Source organism: Prunus persica, chromosome G4 (genome assembly GCF_000346465.2).
Source record: "Prunus persica cultivar Lovell chromosome G4, Prunus_persica_NCBIv2, whole genome shotgun sequence".
Lineage (NCBI taxonomy): Eukaryota > Viridiplantae > Streptophyta > Magnoliopsida > Rosales > Rosaceae > Prunus > Prunus persica.
Genome location: NC_034012.1, coordinates 1,753,785 through 1,772,897, shown reverse-complemented (window position 1 = coordinate 1,772,897; position 19,113 = coordinate 1,753,785). Strand labels below are relative to the sequence as shown.

At 40.5% G+C, this 19,113-nt stretch overlaps 5 protein-coding genes across 7 annotated transcripts; 2 read left to right on the top strand and 3 right to left on the bottom strand.

Annotated features, from left to right (window-relative positions):
- Nucleotides 2,409-3,524, top strand: LOC18778201 (dynein light chain 2, cytoplasmic). The gene is made up of 2 exons (XM_007212194.2): nucleotides 2,409-3,130; nucleotides 3,224-3,524. Exons 1-2 carry the CDS (start codon nucleotides 2,993-2,995, stop codon nucleotides 3,413-3,415), a joined length of 330 nt encoding a protein of 109 aa, XP_007212256.1. The 5' UTR covers nucleotides 2,409-2,992; the 3' UTR covers nucleotides 3,416-3,524.
- On the bottom strand, nucleotides 2,446-7,050 carry LOC18779890 (protein TRANSPORT INHIBITOR RESPONSE 1). Its single transcript, XM_007211336.2, has 4 exons — nucleotides 6,115-7,050; nucleotides 4,886-5,378; nucleotides 3,864-4,667; nucleotides 2,446-3,746 (listed from the first exon to the last, which is right to left on the bottom strand). The coding sequence occupies exons 1-3, from the start codon at nucleotides 6,621-6,623 to the stop codon at nucleotides 3,912-3,914; spliced, it is 1,758 nt and encodes a 585-aa protein (XP_007211398.1). The 5' UTR covers nucleotides 6,624-7,050; the 3' UTR covers nucleotides 2,446-3,746; nucleotides 3,864-3,911.
- On the top strand, nucleotides 7,351-9,430 carry LOC18779096. Its single transcript, XM_007213078.2, has one exon. It carries the CDS (start codon nucleotides 7,549-7,551, stop codon nucleotides 9,235-9,237), a length of 1,689 nt encoding a protein of 562 aa, XP_007213140.2. The 5' UTR covers nucleotides 7,351-7,548; the 3' UTR covers nucleotides 9,238-9,430.
- Nucleotides 9,532-13,229, bottom strand: LOC18781394 (protein TRANSPORT INHIBITOR RESPONSE 1). Of its 3 annotated transcripts, none has more exons than XM_007213526.2 (4): nucleotides 12,174-13,222; nucleotides 11,506-11,998; nucleotides 10,397-11,200; nucleotides 9,532-9,911 (listed from the first exon to the last, which is right to left on the bottom strand). In XM_007213526.2, exons 1-3 carry the CDS (start codon nucleotides 12,746-12,748, stop codon nucleotides 10,445-10,447), a joined length of 1,824 nt encoding a protein of 607 aa, XP_007213588.1. In that variant the 5' UTR covers nucleotides 12,749-13,222; the 3' UTR covers nucleotides 9,532-9,911; nucleotides 10,397-10,444. The 3 variants fall into 3 exon arrangements, with proteins under 3 accessions (XP_007213588.1, XP_020417389.1, XP_020417388.1); XM_020561800.1 differs by having other exon boundaries at nucleotides 9,553-9,928; nucleotides 12,174-13,229; XM_020561799.1 differs by having other exon boundaries at nucleotides 9,553-10,098; nucleotides 12,174-13,227.
- On the bottom strand, nucleotides 13,814-18,317 carry LOC18778565 (external alternative NAD(P)H-ubiquinone oxidoreductase B3, mitochondrial). The gene is made up of 10 exons (XM_007214605.2): nucleotides 18,049-18,317; nucleotides 16,927-17,215; nucleotides 16,639-16,845; nucleotides 16,194-16,444; nucleotides 15,783-16,005; nucleotides 15,549-15,653; nucleotides 14,808-15,077; nucleotides 14,589-14,710; nucleotides 14,359-14,478; nucleotides 13,814-14,226 (listed from the first exon to the last, which is right to left on the bottom strand). Exons 1-10 carry the CDS (start codon nucleotides 18,135-18,137, stop codon nucleotides 14,139-14,141), a joined length of 1,764 nt encoding a protein of 587 aa, XP_007214667.1. The 5' UTR covers nucleotides 18,138-18,317; the 3' UTR covers nucleotides 13,814-14,138.

Genomic DNA, 19,113 nt, shown 5'->3' with positions numbered 1-19,113 from the left:
GACTGGTTAGTTATGGACCGCCCTTAAAATAGTGACACTATTTGGATTAGGTGAAAAGGAAAAAGTAAAGGGTAGCTTTCAATGACCTTGGCATGGAGATGACACAGCCTCCACCCCACCATGTGAAGGCCTTTGTTGGATGCCTTGAGCCATCAGTCTTCTTTAGATCAAATTGGAAGTGGAGTTGGAACTTAATCTCTATAAAAGTTCAACCAAAGCTGTTTCTATAACACTTTTTGAACTCTGAATAATGAGAGAGGAGCTTAAAAAAAAGCCAAAAGCTGCTTTTGTTTGAAGGAAAAAAAATGTGAAAAGCAAGCGTGAAAGGCATTGAGCATCCTTTGCTTGCATAGTAAATTACAAGATAAGATTTGGAAGCATTGCACAGATTAAAACCCTAGAAGATGACAAAATGGGGATTCCAAAATAAAAATCAATGACCCATGATGTGATTAGATGTCTAAATCGCTGTCTCATAACATGACAAAAACACTTGTTATGTATTCTGCTGTTCACGGATTATCTTCATGTTATTTTGTCATGATAGTGAGCATGATTTGCAACAATTTGGTTTGAGTTAATTGTGTTAAGCTCTTTTTTGGGTCAATTATCTATTCAACTTTTTATAAATATTTGTAATTCGTTGGCCACCGTGCTTTCCCTCCCCCAGCCACTCACTCCTTCAGATAAATGAGCAACAATCAATAGCAGAGATTTTGGCTCTTGAGCATAATTGAATCTGCACATGGTCTCAACCCAGTGTTAGGGTTTGGGTGGGTTGGGACCTCATATCTTACATGTAGAGCTACAGATGTTGCATAAAAGCTCTTAATTTTAAACGCTATCTGCTGTCAAATAGAATCACGTGTCTAATACGCGACTCACTTTTGAACGTTTCTTAGTAATTTCACGTCATGTTCTTATGTATATTCTTAAAAGTAAATCAGTGCCGAACACCGTATGTGTTATATATGTTGGGTGTTTAATGCTTCACGAAGTGTTAGGTAGAAATGACACTTGGATGCACAGGCACGAAAGTGATTGCTTGGGACACTTTGAGTATGGAACAAGTGAAATTCGATACAGCTAGTAGCACAGTTATGATATATACCTTAGCTTTGAAGAGAAAGTACATATAACAATATTTTGCTGCTGCCCATGTTGATCAGATCTACTCCAATGCAAAATTGCAAATGCAATGCTGGTCAAGTAGCTAGCTATCTAGGTGACTCATAATCAAAAATCAAAATAAAGCAAAAGACCTTGCTTCATAAAGTTATACAAATTTGGTGTTTGCCAATCCCCTGGATGCGTTTCACAATTCAAACTATTTGGCAATCGAAAGGGTCTAAACTCTGCTTTTTTTTAGTTCTGTCATTTGTTGGTAAACATCAAACAGCTGCTTAATTATGCTTAACTCTTCTTAACCCCAAGATTCTAACCAGTGTCTTTTTTTGCTTCTAAGCATCCATCCCAAATTCCTACTTAATTACAGGGTTTTGAATGAAAATTAAATCGAGCACCGACAACGAGTATGTTTATGTGAGAGACTGGTGACTTGTGGACTGTGCTCAAGCCTTCAAACATGTAGGTGTTGGGTGTTCATCACCTCTTTCACGATCCTGACAAATAGCCATGATAACAAACGTGTAGACTAGAACGTTGTCATTTACAACTTACATTCCAAGAAAATGACGTGCGACTTAGAAATCGTGCATGGGACCAGCATCTGCTAAAAGACTTGTATGGTTATTATTTGCTTAAGATTTGAATTGGACAGCTTACCACAACCTAATTAATTACACTAGAGTTATAATTAAAAAGAGATGCGTAAACCATATATAAGATTGTCTCTCTACACCCTTCACACCATTACTAATGTCACATTTAAAATTATTTTTTTACAGAAGCAACAATCCACATGAACTTTGCAAGTATAATTTCCAAGACATGATCTCAAGAATGGACCTCTTACCAAACTATTCCATCTAAAAGTTATTTTGCAACTTTTCTGATGAATAGACATCAATATAAAATTTAGGTATGGTACTATTAATTATTAAAGAATCTGATTTTCTCCCAACTTTCAAATCAAACACTGAATAATTATAAAAGCGTTTGATGATATTTTAGTTGGTGTTGTAGTTGTTAAGGTAAATAATCTCACATTTGAAATATTTAGGATTGGATGTTCATCTGTTATATGTTTATTTAATATGATGACAGATTTCAGTTCAGCCATTTGTCTCTCTTTCTTTAGCTTCAAACCCAAATGGTGTTGCTTATTCAAGCATTTGAGATTCATTCCACTCAAACTATTTGTTGATGAATTTTGAGCCTGACACTTGTCTAGAAAATTTTAATTGTCTATTCGGTAAAGTGCATGCATGCCTTCAATCCCCCAAAAAACACAGATGGCTCATTGATGCAGGCAGAGGACCTGAATGAGAAGCAATTTTCTGTTTTATTGATCACTTTTTCGGGTTCTTTTCTCATGAACCTGACTCTGTTGGAAGCTAAAAGGTCTTCGCATCAACAAAGAGAAGAAAAGTAAACAGAAGTACAAGCAAACAGATAACTCATTAACAACCTCACAACATAGTCCATGACACTCACGGGAAGTGTATTCGTTATGCAACCACATACGTCCTGCATCTCCAAGATAATGTGGACCCCAAACTAAAAATGCCCTTTGCTACCGCAGATTCTGAGCCATTGATCAAACCAGATGCAAGAACAAGTGCACAAGCAATGCATCTTCCATGTCCCCATCTTACATGACCAATCAGCTTGTCTGTTTCCTGACCACCAGGCTTTATTCCATTGCATTAATTCTTTGAGAATGATCGCAAAGCCTGGACTTGTGTAGAAACTCAAGTTCCAATTTCCATATAGCCCGGTTGCCTATGCCTTCAATCTAGACTGCTTCATCTGCTTTTAGCTCTTTCACCAATCTTAACATCAGCAACTCAAAGGCAGGTTTTCTGCAGCCATGTTAGAAGGCAAAGCCGTCGTTAACGAGACTGACATGCTTCAAACAATGCAGCAAGACGCGCTCGATTTAGCTGCAAAGGCTCTCGATATATTTGATATCACTGAACCTACTGAAATCGCCCAATTCATAAAGAAGGTCAGCTCCTCTTTCCAGTATTATCCTCAGCACTGAATCATCACTAAATCATTTGAAATTCATGTGTCTTTCTCTGTGCTTGTTTCCATGCAGGAATTCGATGAGTCATACGGGACTGGGTGGCAGTGCATAGTAGGAACAGATTTTGGTTCGTTTGTGACACACAGCCAAGGCTGCTTCATCCATTTCTTGATTGGTAGCCTTGCTTTCTTGGTTTTCAGGGGTACGGCCAATCTTGCTGCTGAAGCAAATAGGATCCCGCCATTGGAAGCTGTGAAGGCATAAAGCTCTGCTTCATAAATCTTTACTGCCTTCCTGTTCTCCTTGAATTTGTATATCATAATAAATGAACAAATTCCAAGTTCAGTAATTTATCATCCTTCGTTTCCATTTATTAAGCTGAACCAAAGTAAAAATATCAAATCCAATGTCTTTAAATGTCCTCTGCAGAAACTTGAGGTTGTATGAACAATATTGGTCTTAGGTCATAGGAACTGGTGGATTGATGATAGAAAAACATGAACAGCCCGAACAAGCGCACACAGGCAGGGCTCATGAAATAGTTTCATCCCCTAGCAGGATGTTAAAGACCATGTAACCTGATGATGGAAGGTACCTGTGTGTGTAACCACATATAAGATACGGAACTAACTCGATGAATATTTGCAAGTGCACAGAGTAATTGCTGACTGTGGTAAGATCCCCCGGAATGTGTGAGGGTGAGAGAGATTACCATGTATTTTGTAAGCTTCAAAGGGTGAGCACAATAGGTTTTCAATCTTCAGAAAGTGAGAACAAAAGGTGGGGCATCCCTTCTTGACCCAGCAACAGAACGGTAAACATAGACTTTATCAGCCTGATCATCATCATTCCCATCATCCTTCATTACCTCAACATTCAATCTTGGCATCTCACTTGCCAATAGCCGACACGCGTTCATTGTCACATTGCAGGCTGACATCCAAAGTGATCTCATAGATTCATACTTCTCAAAACCTGAGAGCAAAGCCGCATTCCCGAATGGGCAGTCTCTTATCTCAAGTTTCTTGAGCTTTGGACAACCATTCAGCACACACTGCATCCCCCAATCACTTTTTCCAGCGAAAGCTACTGAAAGCGTTTCCAAATTCTTAGCATATTCTCCAATGTATTCAAATGTGCGGTCAGTCAATAAACCTGAAACTGCAAGCCTTTGGAGTTTAGTGCAAGTCTTCACCACTGCACCAAAACCCTCATCCATGGGCTCATTTGATATGTGATCTGGTTGCCCTGGGTTCATTATACAGAGACGAAAGTGGGTGAAATCAGGGCAGTTTTTTACAACAGTTGCTACAGCTGCATTAGTCATCTGCCGACAAAAGTAGAGGACATAACGGAGTCTTCGGCAGCCATAAGACACAGCAACAAACCCAGATTCAGTCACCCCATGGATAATATCATCACCATAAGGATCAGAAGGGAAAACACGGAGTTCCTCAATCAAAGGACAGTTAGATCCGACAGCCTCCAACCCTTTGTCTTCCACTGTGTCCAGGACCTGTATCAAGTATTTGATACTATGAGTCAACAAGACTTCTCTTTCAACAGTTATAGATGAAGTATTTGCAGTGTTTCGGAAAAAAAATAGATTAGTTATTTAAACAGAGCTTAAGCTATAATGTCATTATGGCAAAGATTGAAGTGTCTTTTCTTCTCATCTACCTTAATAGATTAACTTTCTCAAATGAGGAAATTATTATGCAGAAGGAAATTTACCCAAAGTCGCCGTATACGTGGGCAATGAGCAAGTAGCTTAGCAAGTTCCCAACTTTGCAAAGCAGAATAACTCAAATTCAAGAAAGTGAGATTTGTACATGCAGGATACAGAGCTGGAAGATAAAGGGCCGTTGCTTCCCATAAACCAGAGAGCGTGTGTAAATTATTACAATTGCTAAATGCTCTTTCAAGTTGTGAATTCTGACAGGCGGTGAGCTCTTGCATAAATGAGCCAGTGCCTAGCTCCAGAAGCTGAGGAGCATGGGTAAGAAGCCTCTGTAGCTGTTCCAAGGTTACATTTTTATTAACCTTCAACACCTTAAATGATTTGCACCTGCGTACAAGTTTTTCAAGAGCATCGAAATTGACATCGCTATTGAGGCTGGCAAAGTTTAGTATTTCCAAAGATGTGAAAGTTTCGGGGAAGCAACTTAGCCATCCGCCACTTTTATCATCAATTGCATTCTCCTGTATGTCCAGCTCAGTCAAATTCCTGAAACCAAATTAGGATGGGATATTAGTTATTTTCTTCAACAACTGAAGTTAAGCATAAAGCTTAAGTAAACTATGAGCTTCATATGGGAATTTTAATTATCTCGAACAGCTTTGAAAATTCATGATCACCAGCAGTTGAATCAAAATCTGACAAATTTGAAAAGTAAAATACTTTATTGAGATCAAAATTCTGTATACCTGTCTTTGATTATGTGCAATTAACTACTTCTTTTTTCTCATTAATTGACCTACCTATTTTTCTTTTTTTGCCAGAACAATTGACCTACCTATCATGTGAACCAAATTTGGGCGGTGGTTATTGTAGAATATAAGTAAAATATTCTAGCCAGAAAAATGAATTGTTTCTTTTAGACTTTGGATTAACAGTTCAAACGTCGCCTCAAGAGAAAGAGGTAGAAAAAGAATAACAGAATCATTTCAGTTTCTGGGTTATTTCCTGGGTGCTTGGTTGTAGTTTCTGCAGCCCACGTGTAAGTGCAGAAAATTACACAATTTATTGTACGCTTTAAAAGGATATTTACCAACAAAAAAACCCCTACTTGTGAGTTTTACGGGTCAAAAAATTAAAATTTTTATAAAACCCATTATCAAGTTTTGTGCTTTCTGAAACTCAAACCACCGCAACCCGGATCTCAATTCTGGAAACCCAAAACCCAATAACAAAAATCAAAACTTCCAAAGGGGCCAAGGGGGCCAAATTGAAAGACACTTACTTGCAGTGAGTGGCAATGGCTGCGAGGCCATCTGTGCTGAACCCATCACAGCTGAGAAGCGAGAGAGCTTTGAACCCAGGAAACGAAACAGCCAAGAACTCAAGGCTCTCATCAGTCACCGTCATCCTCTTCAGCCTCAGCTCCTCCAGAAGCGGGTATTCGCTGGCAAACACCTCCAGCCAAGGCTGAACATCGCTGCCCCAGTTCGGAGGAACCAGATTGAAGTCCGAGAACCGGGGCTTCCCTTTCAGGGTCACGCTCCGGATGCTCCGAAACCGCCGGGTCACTATCTCCGGCGACGCCGAGTAGCAGTTTCCGATGAATACTTGGCGGCGGGACCACCGCTCCGCGTCGTACCAGTCCTTGCACACCAGCGAGACCGAGCTCCGGTCCTTGCGGGACTTCACCATGCCGAGGACCTGCTCCAAAACCTCGTCTGGAAAATCCGACCCAACCCGGTTCGGCTCGTCCGGGTCCGGTGAATCGGACTTGCTTCTTTTCGAAGCCATGAAGCAAAACGGAGCTCGGAGCCTGGTTTAAGTAGTGTGAGCTCGAGCTGAGAAATGCTTTACGGATCCGGATATGAGATTTGAGAGAAGCAGAAACCTTTGAAGGAAAGATTTAAACTTTTAATGTTTAGAGGCTGGATCTGCCATGGACACAGAGAAGGAGCATGGTCTGAGATAGCTGGATATGGAGGTTGAGCAGCTTGAGGGAGAGAGAGAAGGAGAGAGAAGGCCCAACCCAAGGCCTTGCGTAGCAAAAGCAGCAAAGAAGAGAGAAATAATTAATTGTGGGATTTAATAATTATTCATTTGTTTATTGTCTGTAACCACTGTTAACGGACTCTAATGACCTAGGTAAGCTCGAGCTGACACAGACAGCCCAATAAGATCGTAGCCCATATTTTGTCCTCACCCAACGAACCGGGTGTGTTAGGATCACCACCAATGAAGTTGTGCCACGTAAGCAAGCTCGTAGGGTGTGGATGGAATGTCGACGAGGGTAAGCTTTAGCTAGCTAGGCTTCTGGTTGATCATTTGACTGGCAATGTTATTAGTATGAAACACACACTAGAGTCTCACAAAGAATTTATGTTTGGTTTATTTTTATGTTTATATCATACTAATCCAGTGCATTTATCTTCAGGATCTTATGTATAGATTAAGCTTACCATTTTCTTCTTGCAACTTTACAAGCATTGCACTTTTTAGTAGGTTAGGTGGTAAATGGACTTCTTGAATGGCAACTGTCGGTGAACCTTGTACAGCGTCTAATGCTATTCTGGACATGATTTGATGTTACATATGCCGTCTGTGCATCATATATATTCGTTTCCTACTTCTTGTTGGATTTGGATATCTTTCCTATTCCTATTTGACTTCCGTCAAATAGAACACTATATATAGAGCTTGTGGGTACGAGTCTTATTGTATGTATCTCTGCAAATTGCAATCAATCTGCACATCAATGATGAGTCTTAACAATTTCGCCACGCGACCTGGGGATGGTGATGCTCGTGCTGCCAAAAGAAGAAAGAAAATATCCCAATCTCTTGATCTTGAACCACACTCCGAGCCTCACTTAAACCCCAGCAGGTTGAATCTTGATCATCTCCCTGACCTTGTATTGATAGAAATCATTTGTCGACTTCCCCTTGCATCTGCGGCTCAATGCATGTGCGTGTCCAAACGTTGGTTCAGTCTAGTTTCTTCTAATCCTTATTTTGTTCGCCGTTTTCTATGTGTACAAAGTGATAACCAAAAGCCCATCCCACGCACCCTTATCTTCACGAATCCAAGGCAACCAAGGAAATTCTTTGTGACTTCCTCCTCTAATCCTCTATTGTCGTTAACACGCAACATGAATTTTAATTTCCTCCCTTGTTTTCAAGGGCCTATCAACACACCAGAGTATGAACCAATTGTGGTAGGAGTGTATAACGACTTAGTTTTATGCTGCGCAACCATGTGTTTTCAACGGGATTACTACATTTGCAATCCATACATCAGGCAATGGGATGCTCTTCCTCCCGCTCCTCGATGCCACCAGGAAGTAAGAGTGGGATTCATCTGCGAACCCTACTACTACTATAATTGTAAGAAGCAGCAATGTGAGGAGGAAGACCACCGAAAAGAAGTAGTAGAAGAAGAAAGTGATGCATGTAGTAGAATCCGGCTTAATGTTGAGTACAGGTACAAGGTTGTGCGAATAATTCCTCAGTGTCCAGAGAAATCCTTCGAGTTCAACATGGAAATGTTCTCCTCTGAGACTGGTAGATGGACAGAGTCAGTTGTATCCTGCCCAAGAAGCTTTTGTTTTAAAAGCTTGCATAGAAATGCAGGGGTTGCGCACAATGGAATGCTCTACTGGTGGAGCTCTAGTGATGGCTTTGTTATTGGTTTGGATCCCTACTCCAACGACAGCTCCAACTCGGCTAAATATTGTTTCCATTTCATTGATAAACCTCAAGATGAGTCGGAGTACGGAAGAACATTTGATTTCATGGGTGTGTCTAGTAGAGGGCGTTTGCGAATGTGCCAGTACTCCCCCGCGTATGTTGGTGATACTGATGGTCATGTGAGTGTTTGGGAGTTGAAAGATGACCACCAGATGGACACGGACGACGCTGCATCTGCATGCAAGAACAATGGCACATGGTGTTTGGTAGGCAGAGTTACCCTGTTACATATGCTTTCGGAAACCCAGTTGTTGATAACATGGAAATTTTATAGCAAATGGCTTAACACGGTTACGGTGCTCGCTTTCCACCCAAATGATGATGATATCTTGTTTTTAGAGTTTTCTCAACACATCATCATGTGCAACATTCGCGAAGCAAGGCTAACGGAGGTTACGGCCATCCCGTATTATGGTGCTAAGATTCACTCTGCTAGACCAGTCTTCCCATTGGCGTTCCCGTGGTGGCCGACACCAATACTTACTCGACACAAACTGGCGGCCTCCTCCTCCTCCTCCTTGAATTCCCACGTGGGCCCTGTTACCACTTATACTACTAGTACTACTAGAACCAGACGAGCCATCAAGAGAATGTTGCAAAAAAGAAAAGAAAAGCTAGCCTTGCTTGTGCGTCCTCAATCCTCCACCGAAAAACAAAGCTAGCGCACTCCGTGCATGCAAGGCAGCTAGCAACTAATTCGAAAGGTTTTGAAGCTAGCTGATGAGGCAAGAGAAAAAGAGCTGCACCTTCCCTAATTTGGTCTGAATTTGATGTTGATCTTTATTTTTCATTATGTAACAGTCAATATTATATACGTCCATTCGGATTACTGCTAGTTAATACTTGATTGCCACTTGTAAGTTGTATGTAAATGCGTGTGTGTGTGTGTTCTCATCTTGATTAGATTTATGTTATGTTAGTACGTGTATAGTATACTTGATTTTTATAATGGAGGATGCAATGAAAACCAATTCTAATAATTCAATAACAGAGAGTTGGCTAATATTAGAAACTCAAACAACAGATAAAGTAATAATTTCATGATGCTCACTCAGCATGGGAGATTCGTATCTTAGTCCACCACTCCACTCCACAGTAATTGACCAAAACAACATACGACTTTCATGTTGCACTTGGATTAGGAAGATGCCTATGTTATTTATCAAAATCAATGGTGAGACTATGTATCTTATCCACGAGTCCAACAACTATTTGAATGCGAAAAACATCACTTGTTCTTTCTTGTCAAAGATCTAGCTTCTGGTTGTTAAATTGTCAGATGCCTCAAATGCGACTTGAATCCCTCCTCCCAAATGAAACGCCTATCCCAGTCAGTCTGATATCAACAATGCCCTGATCCGTTAGCTGATTTGTTTAGGAAGCAAAATATTCAAACACACGAGTAAAACTGAGAATCAAAATCTGTTTATGTCCGATTCAACCCAGCCAGCCACTGGGAGCTGTATGCTGCTGTTTGCTCTCATCCCAATCCCAGAGGACCAAATTGTCCAAGATGTTCCTATCTTCAAACAAGAAATCATCCACAAATTGGCACCTCAACAAGACATATCACTAACTGTTTAACTTGTCTTATCATTCTAGTATAATGGTAACTAAGATGATAATTTTCTTGCTACTTAAGTCAACTAACATTATAGAATACAGAACTAAGAAGCACTAAACTTTAAGCAATTAACTTGATGAATATATGCTAATAGTGCATGCACACACTTTCAATGTTAACTGTGTGTGATAAGAGCCTCAGACTTGCAACATGGTATGTGTGACTAAATGAGAGGAAGAGGGACGGAGAGAGATTACCATGTATTTTGTAAGCTTCAAAGGGGTGAGCACAATAGGCTTCAATCTTCAAAACGTGAGAACGAAAGGCGGGGCATCCCTTCTTGGCCCAGCAACAGAACGGTAAACATAGACTTTGTCAGCTTGATTTTCATCATTCCCATCATCCTTCATTACCTCAACATTCAATCTTGGCCTCTCACTTGCCAATGAGCGACACGCGTTCATTGTCACATTGCAGGCTGACATCCAAACTGACCTCATAAATTCATACTTCTCTAAACCTGACAGCAAAGCCACATCCCCGAATGGGCAGTCCCGTATCTCAAGTTTCTTGAGCTTGGGACAACCATCCAGCACACACTGCATCCCCCAATCACTTTCTCCCGCAAAGGCTATTGAAAGGTATTCCAAATTTTGGGCATGTTTCCCAATGTATTCAAATGTAAGGTCGGTCAATAAACCTGAAACTGAAAGCCTTTGTAGTTTAGAGCACGTCTTCACCACTGCCCCAAAAGCCTCATCCATAGGCTCTTTTGTTAGGTAATCTGGTTGCCTTGGGTTCATTATGCAGAGACGAAAGTGGGTGATATCAGGGCAGTTTTGTGCAACGGTTGCTATAGCAGCATTAGTCATCTGCCAACAAAAGTAGAGGACATAGCAGAGTCTTCGGCAGCCATAAGACAGAGCAACAAACCCAGATTCAGTCACCCCATCGATAATATCATCACCGTCAGGAGCAGAAGGGAAAACACGGAGTTCCTCAAGCAAAGGACAGTTAGATCCAACAGCCTCCAACCCTTTGTCTTCCACTGTGTCCAGGACCTGTATCAAAAATTTGATATCAAGAGTTAGCACCTGAGGATTTCAATAGTCAACATATCTTCTCAGTCAACAGTTGTAGATGTACTTGCAGTGTTTAGAAAAATAAATAAGCCAATCAAAGAGAGGATTAAGTTATTATTTCGTCAGTGTGGTCAAACAGTAACGATTTCAAAACCCCAATTATGTACCATGTCATTATTGTAAAGATTATAGTGTGTTTCCTTCTCATCTACCTTGATAGATTAGCATTTTCAAAATGAAGAAGCTATTATGTAGAAAAGGAAATAAATGGGAAATTTACTTACCCAAAGGCGCCGGAGGAGTGGGCAATGAGCAACAAGCTTAGCAAGGTCCCAACTTTGCAAAGTAGCATAACTCAAATTCAAGAAAGTGAGATTTGTACAGGCAGGATACAGAACTGGGAGATAAAGGGCCGTTGCTTCCCATAAGCCAGAGAGGGTGTGCAAATTCTTGCAGTTGCTAAATGCTCTTTCAAGTTGTGAATGCTGAGAAGCTGTGAGCTCTTGCCAAAATGAGCCGGTGCCGAGCTCCAAAAGTTGAGGAGCTTGGATAAGAAGACTTTGTAGTTGTTCCAGGGTTACACTTTTATTAACCTTTAACACCTTGAATGATTTGCACCTACTTACAAGTCTCTCAAGAGCATCAAAATCAACTTTGCTATTGAGGCTGGCAAAGTTTAGTATTTCCAATGATGTGAAGGTTTCAGGGAAGCAACTTAACCAGTCCCCACTTTTATCATCAATGTCATTCTCCTGTATGTCGAGCTCAATCAAATTCCTGTAACCAAATGATTTTGTTCAAAAAGTTATAAATCAGGGATGAATTCTTTTCGTCAACCATTACTCTCTCTGTCTCTCAGATCTCATCTCTGGAACCCAAAAACCAATCGAAAAACACTTAACAATGAAAACTCAAAAACTGGAAAAGGGTCCAAATCCAGAAAGACACTTACTTGCAGTGAGTGGCAATGGCTTCAAGGCCATCAGTGCTGAACCCGTCACAGCTGAGAAGCGAGAGAGCTTTGAAGTCGGGAAACGAAACAGCCAAAAACTCAAGGCTCTCATCAGTCACCGTCATCCTCTTCAGCCTCAGCTCCTCCAGGAGTGGGCATTCGGAGGCGAACACCTCAAGCCAAGGCTGAACATCGCCGCCCCAATTCGGAGGGACCAGATTAAAGTCCGAGAACCGCGGCCTCCCTTTCAGGGTCACGCTCCGAATGTTCGGAAACCGCCGGGTCACGATCTCAGGCGACACCGAGTAGCAGTTTCCGATGAAGACGTGGCGGCGAGACAACCGCTCCGCTTCGTACCAGTCCTTGCACACCAGCGAGACCGAGCTCCGGTCCTTGCGAAAGTTAACCAGGCCCAGGCCCAGGAGCTGCTCCAGCACCTTCTTTATTTTTGAATCCATAAAAACAGAGCTCAGTCTGAGCAGAGCAAGAGAAGAGAAGAAGAGGGCTTTGTCCTTTGTGTCTGAAAATGCGCAGAATATGGAGGTTGAGCTGTGTTGAGAGTGTTTGTCCCACATTGAAATGTTAAGGGACCTAGTCTGGGTTTATAAGGAGTTGGGCAACTTCCCCCATTGCCAATTGGTTTTGGGGTGGAACCTCAATTTCCTTCATGGTATCAGAGCAAGGCTTCACGTGTTGGGCCCAACGGCCACACGTGCTCCCACGTCACCCAATATGTGTTGTTCACGTGTTAGGCTTGAAAGTTCGCCACACGTGCGGGGGCGTGTTGAGAGTGTTTGTCCCACATTGAAATGTTAAGGGACCTAGCCTGAGTTTATAAGGAGTTGGGCAACTTCCCCCATTGCCAATTGGTTTTGAGGTGGAACCTCAATTTCCTTCAAGCTGGAGAAGGAGGAGAAAGAAGCAAATAGTTGGCAGCAGCAGCAGCAGAGAAAATTAATGGTTTAGGGATCTAGTAATGGTGATTAGTTAATTAAATTATTATTTGTTTAACCAGCTAGAATGTAATCTATGGATGAACGAAAACTTCCTCGAGGTGATTAGACGTCACCAACGAAGTTAATTACTGTAAGAGTGTAATATTCATCTCTCTTTGTCCCCCCTAAAGCTTAGCAAGCCCATGTTCTACCAACGGTCCTCTTTTCTGAGTGTCCATATAAAATGGTGGATTCCATAAACTTGTCCATTATTTGTCGGCTCGGCAACGTGGGGATTTGCACGTGGCAGCTGCTGATCGGATCTCAGTTGTTCATCCGTGTAGTCCATTCAATTCATTTCATTGTTCAGTTCAGTTCATTTCTAAGCGGTTTTGGAACCAATTCCTCTGACTCATAGTAGAAAACAAGGAAATTTGATCGGATGTCATGTCTCAAATAAAACTTGTAGTTTCTGCTGAAGGAATCAATCAATTTCTTCTTTGAATTAAACAATTCATGAAAAGTATGGTGTGCGCGATCCAATCCGGATCGGTTTCATCTCAAAACCTGCACTCCTGTTTTCGTCCGCACATTCAAGAAGTGACCAAAATATCACATCTCACTTACAAAGTTTGCAACTTGCAATTGGGAACGTAAATCTGCGTCCTTTCAATAAATAAATAAAACATCACCACCCACCCAACAAAAATAAGACGGAATATAACTGCAAAATTTGGGACCTTCAAATCCCACACATAATCATTCCAGTAACAGCAGCAAAGGGTTAGGGATATAATATCCGTATATTTAAAGAGGACTATAAAAAATAAAAAATAAAAACAATGGCGAGGTGAGTCGACGAATCCGATACAACTACTACATCAAGGATCTGCTGCTTCTTCTTCACCTGAACTCATTCGTCAATCAACCAACCACTTGAATCCGGAAAACAAAACTTGTTCTTTATTTGTCAAAACTCTCTTGTTAAGATAAGATAGCTTCTGGCAGTTGAATTGAAATGAAATGTGCCTCAAATGCGACTTGAATCCCTCCCCCAGATGAAACGCCTAACCCAGTCTGTTACCACCAATGCCCTGTTGCGCCAGCTCACTTGTTTGCTGAATTGTTAAAATGAAACAGTCAAAAGAGAAAAATCAATCTCTGTTTATATCCAACAACCAACAGGGGATTGAAATTGAAATTTCAGCTCAACAACCAAGAGAGGAAATAAATAAAAAGTCACACGGTACCTTGTATAAACAGAATACCAAAGCCACTGGGAGCTGTGGCCGATCGATACCCAATCCCCAGGAAGCTGGGCTGCTGTTTGCTCTCCACCCAGAGGAGCAAATTGTCCAAGATGCTTGTACCTTCAGGAAGAATAGTAAGATTAGACAATGGCAATGTTCACAGTTAGGTTTCATCCAATCGCAAAGCATGGCTTCAGAAAAACACACACAGATTTCAATTTAACTCATACCTAAACGGGCGAAACCGATGGCGGCCTTCCCCACGGAATCTGAGAGGACCTTCTGGATTTTTCTCACAGTCTTCCATTCGGTTAAAACACTTGGCAAGGTAGACACCTTGTTGAGCAGCAACCTGGAATATGCCAATTGAGAGGGAAATGAGACATGCAAGTGGAGAGACATGCCTTCAATAAATAATATACTAAAATGTGTATAAAAACGCATGATACCTGGCCTGTAGCTGGAAGATTTTTCATCTGGGAATCCACTTTTGAAAGAGCTGTTTTGAAATCTTCAATATTCAGCTCTGCGGATCCTTTTGAAACATCCGGTGTTTCCTTCAAAAGATCAACCATATTCTTCATCTGTTTGCTCTTCAAATAAAGCTGCACTTGAGGATACCTTTCAAAAATATCATTAATCACTGCTTTATATTCCTCAACTGTGAGTGTTCCTGAATTATCCTTGTCCGCCTTTCGGAATATGGCAGCGATATCTTCCTGAAAAACAAATAGGCATTAAGACAAATTAGAGGAATGTTCACATCAAACAACTGTTCCAATATAATAGATAATGTAGCGACGCAACGGTAATTTAGCATTAGCAAATCAAAGAATTTGTTGATTATACTTCTTCACTACCTTATTAACAAGAAAATACGGAAGAACACAGATTTCCATAGAGCAAATAGAGAACCAAAGAACTGGTCTACTTATCAATTCTAATATAGAAACCAGAAATTAACTGGTTCTCATGACTCCCATGATCCCATTCCCCTTCAGTTTTAACTGTTCACTACGTTGTAGTCATCTCACAATAGCCATTCCATGAGGAGAAAAATAAATCCCACGGTTGTGCTGAACGTACTTTTCTCAAATAAAAGAACGATGAGACAAAGGTCTACTGGAAACTGCAATTTTTGGCAACTTTGGTACAAAAATACACGTTGGAGAAATAACAGGGGCAGTTACCATGACTTTGCGCTGATTTATTGTGGCACAATCACCAATTGCATACACTTTGTCACATCCCTCCACTCGCAGCCATTCATCAGTTGCTAACACCCGTCGATTAGCCTGTGCATTAAGGAACAGATGCTTGTTTAATAAGAGTGACATGTACTTGTAAAAGACATATAATTGAGCTTCATAGGATTTCTAAAGACTGAGAAGTCAACACAACATCAATAAGAAGGACAAACACACCTGACCAACTTGACTCATGAAATCCTTTATGAAGGGACGCGTTCCTACACCAGTTGACCAGAGTGCCATTCCATAAGGCATGGTCGAAACTTCCCCTCCATTTTTCAATTCTTTGGTAAAGATTTCTTTTTCAGTTACTTTCACAACCATGGATCCTGTTTTCACATTAATACCATCTCTTTGAAATTTTTCTTCGGCAAAAGCTGTGATTCTTTTATCAAACCTGCAAAAACGTGAAAAAATGTCATTGATCACAAAGAAATAACTGCACACATGCATTTCAGTCAGATTATAATAAAAATGCTGAAGTATATCAATGCATGCTTATCATAGGGTAATGCTAGATTAAACAACAAAATACTATTTCGAAATATATAACGAAGGTTTATATGTGAGAGATTATTTACTGACATATTCAGAATATGATCTCCAGCCTCGAGAAGTGTTATTTTAACTAGATCTTTGACCCCGGGATACAATTTGACTAAATCCTCGTTGACGAAATCATGAAGTGCTGCAGCAAACTCCACACCAGTTGGGCCACCACCAACAACAGCAAAATGAAGAATTCTCTTCTTCTCCTCATCGCTAACAGTTGGAAGGCTTGCCCTTTCGAAGCAATCAATAACAGTTCTTCGGATCTTTTGAGCATCTTCTACTTCCTGCGTGAAGAAGTAAATTTCACGAGATGAATAAAACAACAAAGAAGCATACATCAATTAATCCTATAACCAAAAAGCTTTATTCACTTTCTTTGTCCTACTGGGAGTAGCTGATCTGAGGATCTTGATTTCACAAGAGAAAACTTACAGGAACATATTGATACATAAATGTACAAGGTTCACAAAGAAGTTACCTTCAAGAAATGGCAGTTCTCAACGACACCAGGAGTATTGAATGTATTAACATTGGCTCCCACAGCTACTATAAGGTAGTCATAATCCACAACGAACTCTTCTTGTCCATTCAAATTGTTTTCTACATTGGATCGGCAATAGATTTTCTGGTTTACTGCATCGATCTTGAGACATGCAGCTTCACTGAATTGAACACCTACAGTTTTCTGTACCCCAAAAAAAACCATTGTCAATTTATTGAACGCCAACAGTTAGAGAGAGTGATACATTTATTATCCAACCATTACCTTTCTAGCAATTTTTCGAATTGGTTCAACAATGCTGCGAGCTTCCACTGTACCACAGGTAACACTTGGTAGCAGAGGGGTGAAGGCAAAGTAATTCCGAGGTGATATGACATGAACCTCATAATCTGGATTTTTCAGATTCCTTAAGAAACTTGTTCCAGCCCAGCCAGTTCCAAGTACCACAACCTTCTTTTTCTTATTGTCCACTTCAGCTGAAGTTAGGACAGGCGCGCTGCTGGCCAGTTTTCGCTCAGGGTTTGCCTCAGCGTAAGCCACAAGGCCGCAACCACTGCATTTTGCGGCAACAGCCATGAGACAAAACCATCATATAATCATGTGAGCATACCAATAACAAAAATGCAGTTTCTCGACCTCTGAAGGGTTAGCAGCACGAGCCTTTTTTTTTTTGGTTACTTTTGATCTTACAGTTTATCTACAAATAAGCATTGAAAGTACAAAATTTCTTTTTCTTAATAGGAAATGGCCACGTCTTTGTTTCTTCACTACTTTTGGGCATAATTTACACTACACAAACATAATTTATTGGTATGCTAACATAGTTTCGCCATCATTATATAGGCAAATGATATGAATCTGCGCATGGTGATTCTGCTCATAGCAACTCTATGCCTTAGGGTTAGGTGAATGCAATCCAATTTCCTAAAATTTCGCCTTTCCTACACAATTTTCTATATGTATGAAATAAGTGCAAGAGATCTGATTGACTCCAGAGACTGCCAACAAAATCGGAACGAAAAAAAAAAAAGGCAGAGCACGTATTTTTTTCGTTACGGAATAAAACAGAGCATATATTTTTCAGCATGGTGTAAAACAGAGAACATATTTTTGAGCAAGGAAACGCAATCAAATGGAGTAATACAGCAATAATATAGCTTCTAATAAAAGTATACGCCAAACTGAGCGATTTAAACATATAAGAAAATTAAAATTCTGTCCATATTCTACCGCAATACATAATATTAGAAATCGCCCAAAAAAAAATACTAATATTAGAAGTAAAAATTTGTACAAGAAAAATATGTAGAACTGAACAAACGCATAGGAAACCAAAGCAAACGCGTAGAAGATGAAAGAGATGATAGACAGAGAAAGTGAGTATACCTGACGGCGACGACCACGAGCACTTTGGGAACCGAAGGATAGTCATGGAAAGCTCTAGAAACTCTATCGAAGAAAGCGAAACCTCTCATTTTTCACTGCTTTCAAGCTTTTCGGCGCTCAGATCTACAGCCGAAAAGGCACAAAACAGAGAGAAGCAGAGGGAAGAAGAAGAGGGAAGTTACAGAGGAAAAAACAGAGAGAGAGAGAGAGAGACGCGGCTTTGCCTATAATGTAGGAATGTGTGAAAAAGAAGCTTCAAATATATATGTGTCAAAAGAAGCTTCAAATATATATATGTCAAAAGAATCCGGAGAGGTTGGAGAACGTGATGCGTGTGTGTTTGGGAGGTTTCCAGATTTGCTCTCGAGCGCCGACTTGGAGCGCAAGGCAAAACCTTAGCACGTGTGAGGCGGGCAAGAAGCGAATCGCTTTCTTTGTACCGGTTTTGACACGTCCGCCCTGGTGGGCCCCACTGATGGGCTGGACGCTGAAGAGGCTGCGTGATCAAATTGATGCACAGAGCAATTCACGCCTCTTTCTTATTTTGTATTTTTTATAAAAAGAAATATATGAATTAGGTCAAGGAAAGAAAAAGACACATTGACATCATCACATGCCACATGGCTTTCCGCCAAGCGAAAGTACACCTTAGCTGTATTTGAGAGCATATGCACCCCAGAATTACCGGAATACACCAAATCTTTTATTTTATTTTATTTTATTTTTTTTGATACAGGCTCATTAAATTTAAACCTCGACTTTTATTATTTTATTATTTTATGGTTTTGTGGCCTTTATTAGACTAAATCTCGAGGTTAGACGAAAAGACATTTTGACCAATTTTCTGAAACATGCTTTTCACTTTCCAAGATGTCTGCATTTGACTTTTACACCTCGTAATATGTTAGATTCTGTGACGCTTTTTTATTTATTTTCTTTCTGAATGCTGGGCACAAGAAAGAAATACTAGCTTTGTATTCATTTATTAGAAATCTAATACTTCGACGTATACGTATTTTTTAGGACACTCTTTTTGTTGAGTACACATGGCAGCTGTCATATTGA

Excerpts from the sequence above, each read along its gene's own strand:
- LOC18778201 (XM_007212194.2), top strand. The coding sequence starts at position 2,993 with ATGTTAGAAGGCAAAGCCGTCGTTAACGAGACTGACATGCTTCAAACA. Across the intron at positions 3,131-3,223 it reads TCGCCCAATTCATAAAGAAG|GAATTCGATGAGTCATACGG; the intron begins GTCAGCTCCTCT and ends GTTTCCATGCAG.
- LOC18779890 (XM_007211336.2), bottom strand. The coding sequence starts at position 6,623 with ATGGCTTCGAAAAGAAGCAAGTCCGATTCACCGGACCCGGACGAGCCG. Across the intron at positions 5,379-6,114 it reads GCCATTGCCACTCACTGCAA|GAATTTGACTGAGCTGGACA; the intron begins GTAAGTGTCTTT and ends ATTTGGTTTCAG. Across the intron at positions 4,668-4,885 it reads CACGTATACGGCGACTTTGG|GTCCTGGACACAGTGGAAGA; the intron begins GTAAATTTCCTT and ends TACTTGATACAG.
- LOC18779096 (XM_007213078.2), top strand. The coding sequence starts at position 7,549 with ATGTATCTCTGCAAATTGCAATCAATCTGCACATCAATGATGAGTCTT.
- LOC18781394 (XM_020561800.1), bottom strand. The coding sequence starts at position 12,748 with ATGTGGGACAAACACTCTCAACACAGCTCAACCTCCATATTCTGCGCA. Across the intron at positions 11,999-12,173 it reads GCCATTGCCACTCACTGCAA|GAATTTGATTGAGCTCGACA; the intron begins GTAAGTGTCTTT and ends ATTTGGTTACAG. Across the intron at positions 11,201-11,505 it reads CACTCCTCCGGCGCCTTTGG|GTCCTGGACACAGTGGAAGA; the intron begins GTAAGTAAATTT and ends TTTTTGATACAG.
- LOC18778565 (XM_007214605.2), bottom strand. The coding sequence starts at position 18,137 with ATGAGAGGTTTCGCTTTCTTCGATAGAGTTTCTAGAGCTTTCCATGAC. Across the intron at positions 17,216-18,048 it reads CTCGTGGTCGTCGCCGTCAG|TGGTTGCGGCCTTGTGGCTT; the intron begins GTATACTCACTT and ends CGCAAAATGCAG. Across the intron at positions 15,078-15,548 it reads TAAATCAGCGCAAAGTCATG|GAAGATATCGCTGCCATATT; the intron begins GTAACTGCCCCT and ends TTTGTTTTTCAG.